This window comes from Dunckerocampus dactyliophorus, chromosome 20 (genome assembly GCF_027744805.1).
Source record: "Dunckerocampus dactyliophorus isolate RoL2022-P2 chromosome 20, RoL_Ddac_1.1, whole genome shotgun sequence".
NCBI lineage: Eukaryota > Metazoa > Chordata > Actinopteri > Syngnathiformes > Syngnathidae > Dunckerocampus > Dunckerocampus dactyliophorus.
The window spans coordinates 17,926,812-17,938,034 of NC_072838.1; the positions used below are offsets into that span (position 1 = coordinate 17,926,812).

At 43.5% G+C, this 11,223-nt stretch overlaps 2 protein-coding genes across 5 annotated transcripts; one reads left to right on the forward strand and one right to left on the reverse strand.

Annotated features, from left to right (window-relative positions):
- Positions 1-75: 75 nt before the first annotated feature.
- Positions 76-6,550, forward strand: psmg2 (proteasome (prosome, macropain) assembly chaperone 2). Of its 2 annotated transcripts, none has more exons than XM_054764516.1 (7): positions 76-253; positions 508-679; positions 744-802; positions 888-1,006; positions 2,776-2,925; positions 2,996-3,116; positions 3,221-6,550. In XM_054764516.1, the coding sequence occupies exons 1-7, from the start codon at positions 197-199 to the stop codon at positions 3,299-3,301; spliced, it is 759 nt and encodes a 252-aa protein (XP_054620491.1). In that variant the 5' UTR covers positions 76-196; the 3' UTR covers positions 3,302-6,550. The 2 variants fall into 2 exon arrangements, with proteins under 2 accessions (XP_054620491.1, XP_054620490.1); XM_054764515.1 differs by having other exon boundaries at positions 77-253; positions 2,746-2,925; positions 3,221-6,549.
- ptpn2b (protein tyrosine phosphatase non-receptor type 2b) lies at positions 3,373-10,160 on the reverse strand. 3 transcript variants are annotated; one of them, XM_054764511.1, is made up of 10 exons: positions 9,789-10,147; positions 9,302-9,392; positions 9,127-9,227; positions 8,761-8,859; positions 6,965-7,102; positions 6,688-6,897; positions 5,975-6,136; positions 5,687-5,898; positions 5,523-5,609; positions 3,375-4,232 (listed from the first exon to the last, which is right to left on the reverse strand). In XM_054764511.1, exons 1-10 carry the CDS (start codon positions 9,843-9,845, stop codon positions 4,211-4,213), a joined length of 1,179 nt encoding a protein of 392 aa, XP_054620486.1. In that variant the 5' UTR covers positions 9,846-10,147; the 3' UTR covers positions 3,375-4,210. The 3 variants fall into 3 exon arrangements, with proteins under 3 accessions (XP_054620487.1, XP_054620486.1, XP_054620488.1); XM_054764513.1 differs by having other exon boundaries at positions 5,975-6,133; positions 9,789-9,869; XM_054764512.1 differs by lacking the exon at positions 9,302-9,392 and having other exon boundaries at positions 3,373-4,232; positions 9,789-10,160.
- Positions 10,161-11,223: the final 1,063 nt, after the last annotated feature.

An 11,223-nucleotide genomic window follows, 5' to 3' on the forward strand; every position in this document is an offset into this window, starting at 1 on the left:
CGTTCATAATCTCTGTCAAACATTTTCGACCAAACTACATTTTTCTTTATCTTTTCATTTTTATTCAGGCACTTTATGGCCTTCAATCACAATGAGTCGACGCCAGGACTGGAAGGACCCCAGCGCCCTGCATGAAAACAGAAAATAAATTTAAGATTGTAGCGTTTATATATATATTTTTTTAACCAAACCCATCATGTTTATCTCTTCACAAAGTTCTACGCCTGTATTTAAAGATTTGACGCTTGTTATGGTGAGTTAAAGATGAGGCTCGTGTGTTCGTGTCCGCTAGTTAGGTGAGTAAGTAGAATCAGTGCTTGCCTGTGAAGGATCGTAATAGAAATGTGAGAGCTAATTCATTTAACATAGAATATATATATATATATATATATATATATATTTTAAGTGCAGTTTTTTATTAGTTATGCAAAATGAAAAAATATGGTCTAAATGCCTACCTATAATCAAAGGCTGCATGTCTTGTATATGTATCTTCCCTGACTCTAGCCAGCAGTGGCGGTGGGCAATGTGGGCCAGCTGGCGGTGGACCTAATCATATCCACACTAAACGTGCGCCGAGTGGGCTACCTGCACACGGACTGCCTCATCCCCATGGCGGGGAATAACCCGTACGCCACCTGCAAAGACGACGCAGAGGAGCTGCACACGGCTGCAGAAGGTGCATGTGTAGAATTTGCCTACATAGCGCAAATTATAATCTACCCTTCCCTTCTTGCCAACAGTCTACGCTGCACCCGAGCTCAAGCTGGCCATTCTTCAAATCAGGGCGCCAATTGTGAAGGTGTCCACATCTCTCGCTTGACAGCTGTAGTAGATGTTGCACATGCTTCTAAATTGTGAATTTGTGTTGTTTTTTTTCCCCCCAGCCAAAATCCAAAAGGTTCCGTCAGCTGCTGTTGTCCTGGATAAAATCTAGTGGTTTCTCCAGGACGGTCGTTCTCTCCAGCAGCCATGCCTACCAGAGGGATGACCAGCAGCTGCAAGGGTATGGACCAATTAATCATAACACCTTATTGCGTGGGCTAGACAAAACCCCTGAATTTACAGTGCGGGCATATTACAAGAATTTACAGTGCTGGCATATTACAATTATTTATTTTCATTGTACGTGATTGTTATTGTGAGCTTTTACTGGGAGATGGAGCATCTCTCGGGTTCTCCTCTGCAAGTTTTTAAAGACGTACTGCAAAATCAGTAGTCATAGATCCTCTATGTGACTGCAATGTGTGTACAAAAACTCGTCAAAGATCTTCTATATCAGGGGTTCTCAAATGGTCTCAACCTGGGACCCACATTTTCCACTTGCCAGTAAGTGGCAACGCACTTTTATTGAAGTCAAACCAAGCAAACGGATTTTTAAAAAGTGACATTAGTGAAAATTGCACTAAATAAGTCCACAAATTTACATCTTTCACTTATCATGCAATGAGTATATACCAATGAGGAAGACGACTAAAATATTGCTCAATTCTACTGAAAATATTTTTAAAAAACAAGTCAGAGATTGGTTGTACGTTACATATTTTAAAGTATAACTCCTGACTAGCTGTCTGCGACCCACCCAGAGTGGATCTGTGGGCCACTTTTGGGTCCCGACCCACCAGTTGAGAATCACTGCTCTATATGACGAGGCCACTCTGCTGTTTTTAAGCACCTACAGCAAAAAGACACTAGTCAAAGATCCTCTCTATACGACAAGACCACTCTGCTGTTTTTAAGGACCTATTGCATCAAGACACGCTAGTCAAATGTTGTCTCAGTGACAGCGCCAATCTGCTGTTATTTAGGAACTACCACATAAAGACACGCTTTTAAAAAGATCCTCTAAATCAGGGGTCACCAACGTTTTTCCTTGTGAGAGCTACTTTTACAAAATGAAAATGGCCAAGAGCTACTCATTTTTGTAACATTTATTTTCAGAGCTTATTTTAAACCCAAACAAAGCGAATATGCTTGTTTTACCAGAACATTAACAAAATGCTGGTGTCCACAACTCACATTGTGTATTTCAGAATGCATTTCTTTCTACTGGTCTTTCGTTATTAACTGAAAACCTGAATGAAAAGCAGGCTTGCGGGCACCTCATGTGGTCGTGGGGGGCTACCTGGTGCCCGCGGGCACCACGTTGGTGATCCCTGCTCTAAATTCTAGGTTCCCAAAGTGGGGTGCGCAGATTGCCATGGGGGTACATGAAGAAAAATGTAAAACGGCTTGACTACATTAGCGCCGAGCACTGAAATTTACTTAATGCGCCCAAACGCCTCAACCGGTTTGTCTGCGTGACCCATATCACCTTTATCACCATATTACCCAAATTGGGGAATTTTCTCAAATATCTGATATTGAATGAAAAACTGTACAGTTTGAAGAATACTGTCGCTACTACAACGTTACCGAGCATGCCTTGCGGGATGTAGATGCGGGTATAAATTAGCATGTTAGTGCCTAAGTGTTATGTGATATCCCCGCATAGTCCATGTGGTGCAGTTGCGTTGTGCATTCATTTGTGTTGGTTTTGTTCACACCGCGGGTTAACATCTGTTGATCATGTTTGCTTGTGCTGTGTTGGCAGCACAGCTCTGTGGTGTTCTTAGGAATCTGCTGCCAAAACGCGAGACAGCGCAAATGTTTTGAACACGTGGGATAGTCTGATGTTTTTTCCAGGCCGGATTTGCCAGTTAAACAATGTTGCTTTTTCTGTTCATGCTGTTGTCTGTGTTTTAGCACTCCTCTAAGGTACCTAATCACCCCCAGCCTCCTGAAGGCCAGTGCAGATGCCCTGAAGGAGCTGGGCTGGAAGGAGATGGAGAAGGTGCCCCCTTGCCTGGGACATTCAGACGCCAACACGGAGCCTAGACTTGTCGTCCCTGGTGGCGGCATCACCAAAGGGCTCTTCACAGACAGGTGAGGGGCTTTTTGAAAAAAGTTGACAGGAAGTAGGGGTGTTGTACCTGATGCTGTTGTGGTCGTGTAGCTGTACTGAGGAGGTCCGGCTGGCCGTGTTGCTCATCTTCTGCTCGGAGGGCAACAACATCCCGGACGCCTTCACGCTCCTCAATCACCTTAACGACTGGCTCCACCTGCTGGACAGCCCTGTAAGTGACGCATCTATTATAAGACAACTGATGAGCTGTGTTTTAATAGCTGAAAATGACCTTGATGTGTGAGGTGTACCATTACGTCCATTCCTTCTTTTTAGAAGCATGAGGCCAACAATTGGAAGATCCCAGCATCCTGGAGTCTCCTCTTTGGGAGCGGCATCCCTCCAGCACTCTTTTGAAACGCAAGCTTTTATGCCGCGTTGTTTACAGGAACTGACCTAAATGAGCACTTCTGCAACCCTTTTTGAGTATTTTATATTTGGGGGAGGTGAAAAAAAAAGACCACAATCGCAAAGATGGTGTGAATTTTTGACCATTTCTCGGCTGGACCTCATTCAGCCCGACTAACTGAAAGTGGTTGGCCAGGCGCCACGCGGTGTTCCCAGCATTCCCGCCCACGACTGTAACATGACTCTTACAACAATACATCACTGACATCACTTCAAGTGTTCAACATCTCCTTGAAATAAGACTGATGGGAAAATTTAAAAAAAAAAGAGCCAAATATTTCCATTATAAATGAAACAGATTGAGAATATGAGCAATTTCTTCCATCACAGGATGATGTGTCATAAACTAGATACCAGTTTTATTAAAAGATAACATTCATAGCATTGACTTTTTTTCCCCTCCATAGAAGAAAATGTCATCAAATTGTCTTAAAATGTGTAACAATGCTCATTGTTTTTTGTGTCAACAAAACCCTTTATATACATGCCACTGACTCTTGCCACAGTGCTGTGGAAAACTTCAAGTATTCTTATAAAAAATAGAAACATTTCCACCCCTGGAAAAATACACATTTATAAAATGGCAATGCATAGCTCCTATTTCAGTCTGTATAAACGTAGTATGACAAAGTTGCAAAGAAACATTTTAATAATGCTGGTGTCTTCTTATTGAATAACGTTGAGCGTGTGTGTGTATTGTAAACAGTTTGGAGAGGGATGATGACAAGTGATGCAGAGAAGTGTTTGAATGGTTGAGGAACGCTGGTGGGAGTGAGAGGCCAGCTGGTGTTCCCTGCAGATGTTTTGCTGTCAGCGTTTCCTGTGAACGTACCCTCGGGTGGGGGGCGGGGGGTAGAGTCAGCAGTCGCTTGTCTTGGCTCTATAAGAGACAAAAACCCAAAATAAATGAGTACCTGCAACGCAAAGCAATCAACGCATCGCCTCATGAATTTTGCATAAAACGAGCATTTAGCTAGAAATGCATGGCTTGAGACGACCACTGTATATCCCACCAGACATCTGGATTGTTTCCCACCCCACAAGCAAAGGTGCACCATTTCTAGGGGTGTCACAAGATCTTGCAAAATTACAATGTGGCAAGATTTCTCATTCAGAAAAAAAATCATCTCATGGACGATAAATAAATGGATCACACAATCAATGAAAATAAATTAGATCATTTTTCCGGCCTCAATATGTTGCCATGTGCGTGCATGTCTGTCTTCCTCGTCTCCTGCCTCCAAACAGGCAGTGAGGCTTCACTCTGTGCGTTGGTCTCGGCACCTTAGTGTGTCCGTTCCATAGAACAACGGCATAAATGGAGTAAGCACTTTTGTCAGTCATACAGTCTCTGTCTCACTGGGTGGGTGGAGGCGGGGCCGCTAGCCTACACACAGAGTGCACAAGAGTGTAACGTAGTAAGAGGTGGAAGTGTAGCAAACGCATTTCTGTAGTGGAGTTGAGGATGCAAAGACATCAAACAATTCACTCTTTTTCTACATAACTAGACAGGTGAATGGATAACTTTTGTTATATAGACATCTTACCGCTCAGTGTATCCTTAATCATATGACATCTACAAAGTGACGTTTATGCGATAGCAATTGACGTAATGGGCTCCCCTGCTTTATTCTAATAGTTATACTTTATTCTTAACTTTTCTTGTTTTTGTTACAAGGGTGCAAAAAAACCCCAAGATATGCTTATCATTTGGGCTTCCATACAGTTCATATATAGGCTGTGGGCCAATAAATACGTAAATGTGCAGCACTCTCCCACACACAAACACACATTCATGCCAGAGTGCATTTGCAAAAAAATTCCAAAATGTTGCCGGGCAACTCAGAAAAAACCCAAACAAACACGGCAGACACACTGCAAACGTCACGTACGAGAGCTCTGGGACGTATTTGTACAAGTTCCTGCTGTAAAATGTGCTGGTTGGTTGTCACAGTAAAGCTGGGGGTACAGACATACTGCACACTCCCCGTCAGCGCCGGGTCACGTGCAGCAAATGCAGCCTACACTGTCCGAGAAGAGAACAGCAGGTTGAGCGTGGCGATGATGGGAGGACTGTTAAGCGTGTGATGGCAGACCGGTCATGTACAGAAACACAATGCCGTCTTTGTAGCCTTCAGCAGGCGAGGGGGAGCTGAGAGACCATAATCACCTTTTCCTCTTCCTCTCGCCGTCGTTCGTCCTTTGGCTTGTTTTGACTGCGTCCGTTACAGAGAAGCTGTCGTCTCTGCGTCGTTTGCTGCGTCAAAAATGAGGTTACCACCTTCATATCTTGAATGATTGACTGACTGATTGGAAGTACTTGTGTGTACTGACTGTGCTGTTGTGCTGTTGTCCTGCTCCTGCTCCTTGGAGGGGGACTCTGTTTGGACCTTGTCGTCCTGCCTGTAGTCTTCTTGCTCGTCGAGCCGTCCCGTCTGTTGGCTGCCGTTGCATCGCTCTGTGGGACAGCGGGCCTGGGGCAGGGTGGTGGGAGGGGAGTCAGTCGTGGGTGCCTGGTCTTCCTGGGACAACTCTCGCCATTGGCTCTGTGTAGCGGAAACAGGACTGTAAATACAACGTACGTTGACTAATACAATGTGCGTGTGTGTGTTGTTGTGGTACCTGCACAGTGGAGTCTCCCATGATGCACTTGGAGCCTTCCAGGACGGCCATGAAGGAGAAGCGCAGCTGATCAGGAGTCTGGATGAGACCCATGCGGTATTTCCTCATGTCCAAAAGAACCCTTTTAATGTCCACTGACGGTTCTTTCCTCTTGTCCATCTGCTTGAAAACAACTCTTATCAACATTGGATTTATTTTAAAACGTGTAGCAAAGTCTTTTTTGTTTTTTGGGAGTTTTTTTGTCTTCCATGAAGTGTATCTAGGGGCAGGTCAGGGGCGTTTCTTCCTTTATGATGTCATGAAAACCCGGCACTTCAAAAGCAAGCATTTGAGAGCCTTTTTTCCTCAAAATGTATGAGACATTAGAGCTTTTTTTAAGAATGCTGTAGGGACACATATTACTGTTAGACCACCATTGAAAACTCACTCGCATAATACAGGACCACTAGGGACATTTTCACCAATCAAATACATGAAGAAAGCCATTTTTGTAAAAGGCAACCAAACAAACAACCACACCGGACTGACGTTTGTGGAAAAATGTGACCTGCTTCTGTGAAATAATAAACAATCTTTGATTCTAATAATTGACTTAATAAATAATTATATTTATATATGACTCTTTCACCATGCAGTTTGTGGAGAACTCTACACCATAGTTTCATTTTTGTTTTCTTGCCAATCAACCAGAGAATAACACACACACAACTCACCAGCACCAAGCACGTGTCCACTAGCGAAAAGGTGCCTGAGCGTCCGATTCCGGCGCTGCAGTGCACCACGGCTGGCCCGTGATCTGCTCCCAGCGCCCCCGACTCGCGCACCTTGAAGAGGAAGTTGAGAAAGGACGCCGGGGATTCCGGGACACCAAAGTCGGGCCACGTGGTGTAATGGAAGTGGTGTATTTCTCTTTTCTCACCCGTCTGTGGCAGAACGATAACTTTTGCCAGTGGCGCCGACAACAAGCTTACGAGGCGAAATTAAACTTACATGAACGTTCAGCAGCTCCAGAACTCTGGTAGTGTAGTAAGACTTGATCTCTTCCGACAGCAGCGTCACCGAGAAGCGGGTGTCCTTGAAGGCCATCTCTCTGTCCTCGGCCATGGGCCAATACTGGGCACACTTTTCCTGATGCACCAGAAAAAATAATTAGTATTTCCTTCCATTTACTGCTTAACTTTTTTGGAACTTTGCTCATTGTCCACAATTCTTATGTGTGACATGAAAAACAGCTAAAAAGAGGCAAGTAATTCATGCATACAGTAGGACGCACCTATACAAAATCCGCAATTAAAACACCTCCAAATGTTTTATGGTTTTCTATCCATGCTGTGAGCACGTACTTGTAGTATCATGTACATTCATGATACCATGTCATACTTACAGTAACGTCCTTCCTGGGTGCATTGATTTCACATAGCAACATAGAAAGGAACGCTATACCTAGCGTCAAAAATGAAAACACAGCAGCAGTGGCGGCAGCTCTAACATGTAGCGTTACCTTTCGCTAGTGGCCTGATGCATTTTGAGCCAGTGTGTGATGAAGCTAGTCGCCAGCCAGCTAGCAGCTTGGCTGAGCTCGTCGCAAGCCGGTGTGCTGTGGCAAGGTGTCACTACGCCAGTAACGTAGTTCTTGGGCGTAACAATGTTAATAACAATAATAGTGACAATGTCGCTGTAGCTTGGTTAATATGAAGGTCACATTATGCAAATGCAGAGTTTGTTGGTGCTTTTTGGAGGTTTTTTCAGAAGGCTGTATATGCGGAATAGGTGCGTCCCGTTACATGCATTTTTAGCTAGGTTAGTGCATATTTAAGCGCCTGACAGCTGCATCACATACTCACTAACACACAAACAACAGTATATGTGGAAATATTTTTTTCATGAGCTTTTCAAAAGTAGAATTAACTTCAGAACGTTTATATTCAAGGTGAATGGTTTGATATTTATATACTGGTTGAAAATAGTGATAAATTCATAGTAAAGTTAATAAAAAAAAAAGTTTGTATGATTAAAAAATTTGTGGAGAAGTTCAGACATTTCATCCAAAAAGAACTCTGCTTCGCGCCCTCATTTAAACCATGCAGACTTTTATATGACCCTGCCTCCAAAAAGCATCGGAATCAAGAATCGTTAGGAGCTGGAATCAAAACCAGAAACCGGAATCGTTCAAATTCAAATGATGCCCAACTTTACTTCGAAGACATTTCACCTCCCGTCTGAGCAGGCTTCATCCTTTCACGGTCAAAGACTAGATAGGCCGGCTCCAGTCTGACGGGATGGTGCAGGATCCAAGCCTTTATTCTGTAAAGTACCGAGAACGGTTTCACTCTTTCACACCACAGTTTAGCTACAGTGGAGTGAGGCCTCTGCCAGCAAACAACAGTCGTCAGTATTCCGTTCAGTTGTAACAATGCATTTGTTATTTACACTGTATCTTCACGACTGCCGTTTCGCAGCAAAAAAAAAAGGTCAAACTACTCCTGGTTGCACCCTCAGACTAGAGCTGTCCTATCTAGTCATGAGCATGAGGCCTGCACGGACGAAAAGCCAAACATCTTCTCAGAGAACCACATAGCTATGCTGGTGTTGCTAACGCTTGTGTCCTCCTGTCCCATTCCTTAGTGTTATGTTGTTGTACGTGACATATGGCATTTATTATGTTGGAGAAGTGCTGAGTTCGGGGATAATACAGCATAGGACGAGCTTCATGTAACAGTTTCCACCAAGCGGTACAGCTCAGCACCGTACCATGGTGAGCAAATTGTTCTTTACGCTCTGCTTACCGAGCCTTTCTCGATGACCCTGTTGAGCATGATGATGGCTTTGGTGTTCTGCTCCCAGATCATGAGCCAGAAATGGCCGCATGTGTTCCTGAGGGGACCCTGTGCAACAACGAGACTCTGTGATAGCTACAGTACACAATACAGACTATGTACTGTACGTTGGCAGATAGCGTGCAAAACCTACTGTTTTATACGCATAGATGCTCAGCAAATAAAAGATAGCTGTTTAATTTCCTCAAGCTGTGTTTGCAGGAGATTACGACCATGTTTGGGGCGGGGGGTTTTATCTGTCAAAGGTGTCCCCAAAGGCAGGGTTCTCGTGCCTCTCCCAAACTGACCCGCTGTTTTTTTATGGCCACAACTTGCCTGAGTCAATATGTAACGTCGCTGAGCATCCTCCATGACGACCAGGCTGGCGTTGATGTAGTCGTTGTCTGTGTCCTTCAGTTTGACCCGACTGTGATCAACTGCAAGGAAGCACAGAGATGTGGTTGGGTTTCAAGACACTGCGTTACTAATGTATATGTGTACGTGTACCTACATGGACTGACGTCTCTGTATCGGTTGCGTATGCGATTCTCTGGATACTTTGCCACCTTGTAGGCACACTCGTGAGACTGACTTCTAATTTCCTTCAGACAACAATAATGACATTAAATAACAAGCAGGAGTGGCTGTGTGAGGATATTAATGAGGACAAATATACCTAGTAATATGATAAAAGCAGTGTCAGCCAAATAATCACAACTTTAAGCTGCCAAACTTGCTAAATCTATTGATTTAGCGGAGTTCGTTTTGCCATATGTTTTGGGACACCCTCGCGCCGGGACATATGGAAAGTGACACGGGCGTTACAGTAACAATGTTAATAAACAAAGTGCGAATGAAAATGTGTAAATATCGAAAATGATCAGAAACGTGTGATACATACCATAAGAGCTAAACAAAATATTAGCTTTGCCTCGATAAATCCGAAACTCTTGACGGTTAGCCACATGCTAACAACGCTAGTCAGCTAACAGACTTACCATGTACAATTTCTGCCACCGGCCCCCGGACTCTATGTCCTCAAACTGCTGGTCCATTTTCACCGAGGCAATGCCAGCTTTGTGAACCAAATGTTAGTGTAGTTATCTACCGAACTATCTATCTCATAACTTTTTAGCTGTTAAAAAAGCTTCACTTGTGGGGAAATTAAGACTTCCCTGTGTGTGTGTATGTACGTGTAAAGCCTATCTTGTCAGTTGACGTCTGGAGATTGGCGCATGCGCCAAACTGGTCCTCCAGTTACTGTTAAAGCCTGCAAAGATCTTCATGGAACGACGATGTCGTATTTCGACATTGATTTTGGCCATGCATTTTTAATGCTTTGTTCCCTTTTATGATTCAGGAATTCGTTAGTACCTATGATGTGCTAGGGGGAGTTTGTTGCACCAACCATGAAAGATGACGTTGTATGACGTCACTCAGATTCCGCGGCGGTTGTGCCGTCCACTTTTTCGACACTCTTTCTTTTTTAATATCTCAAACCAAACCAACCAAAAGTGCAGCCCAGGGACCGTTTTAAGCCTGCTGTTCGTTTGTATTGACCCAATTCATATTCTAGAAATAAAATTAAACAATAACACGCAGCAAAAATGCGAAAAATTGTACAGAACTGCTGATCGTGATAACTGAGATGGTAATATGTTGTGTTAGTCAAATACAAAAACTAGTAAAACAGAAATTGTTCAAACTAATTTGTCCTACGTTGCATACAACATGTCGTCACTGAAATTGTTCAAACTAATTTGTCCTACGTCGCATACAACATGTCGTCACCGATGCCACAGAATGTTTACAAAACTTAAAACACAACAAAAACTGAGAAGGCTCACATTGCAGGGCAAGGTTCACTCACTAATCTCATTGGTATGAAACTGCTTACAGGTGAACGAGGGGGCAAATGTGTACACTGCCCTATTTATTGTTTATTTGTACAAATATGCGGGTAATAAGTGTGAGGGAGGGGGAAAGAGAAAGCAGTGATGCTTTTTCTTTAGTCTAAACATACACTACCTCGTTTAACCTTCACTTTTGTCCATTATTCATGAGCAAAATGTTGTTATTTGTAGATCCTACAGCTAGAGAAAGAGCTGAAAACTCCACAGGTGAGTTTTTTGGAAAGCAGTGAAGACCATAGCCGTATTAGACTCTGTGAGGGGAGGCTTTACGGTGCCACATTGCTTCTAATCACTATCAGAGTCAATGAAATGTCCTCTGAAGTAATGGAAAACATAACGGTCTCCAAGAGGATATGCACCATTGCTTTTTCTGAGTGAATTATTGGGAAAACTAAACAACCGTGGTTATAATTGTTTACACAGGCTACAGCAGGGATGTCCAAACATTTTCCCCTGAACATTTTCCCATTTCCCCACATACAGAAAAATGGAAGGATGGGGGAGAGGAGGGCACGCTAAC

Coding starts and splice junctions, on each gene's coding strand:
- psmg2 (XM_054764515.1), top strand. CDS start 197: ATGTTTATCTCTTCACAAAGTTCTACGCCTGTATTTAAAGATTTGACG. Junction 803..887: donor TCAGGGCGCCAATTGTGAAG/GTGTCCACATCT, acceptor TTTTCCCCCCAG/CCAAAATCCAAAAGGTTCCG. Junction 1,007..2,745: donor GATGACCAGCAGCTGCAAGG/GTATGGACCAAT, acceptor TCTGTGTTTTAG/CACTCCTCTAAGGTACCTAA.
- ptpn2b (XM_054764511.1), bottom strand. CDS start 9,845: ATGGACCAGCAGTTTGAGGACATAGAGTCCGGGGGCCGGTGGCAGAAA. Junction 9,393..9,788: donor GGTGGCAGAAATTGTACATG/GTAAGTCTGTTA, acceptor TGTTGTCTGAAG/GAAATTAGAAGTCAGTCTCA. Junction 9,228..9,301: donor ATACAGAGACGTCAGTCCAT/GTAGGTACACGT, acceptor GCTTCCTTGCAG/TTGATCACAGTCGGGTCAAA.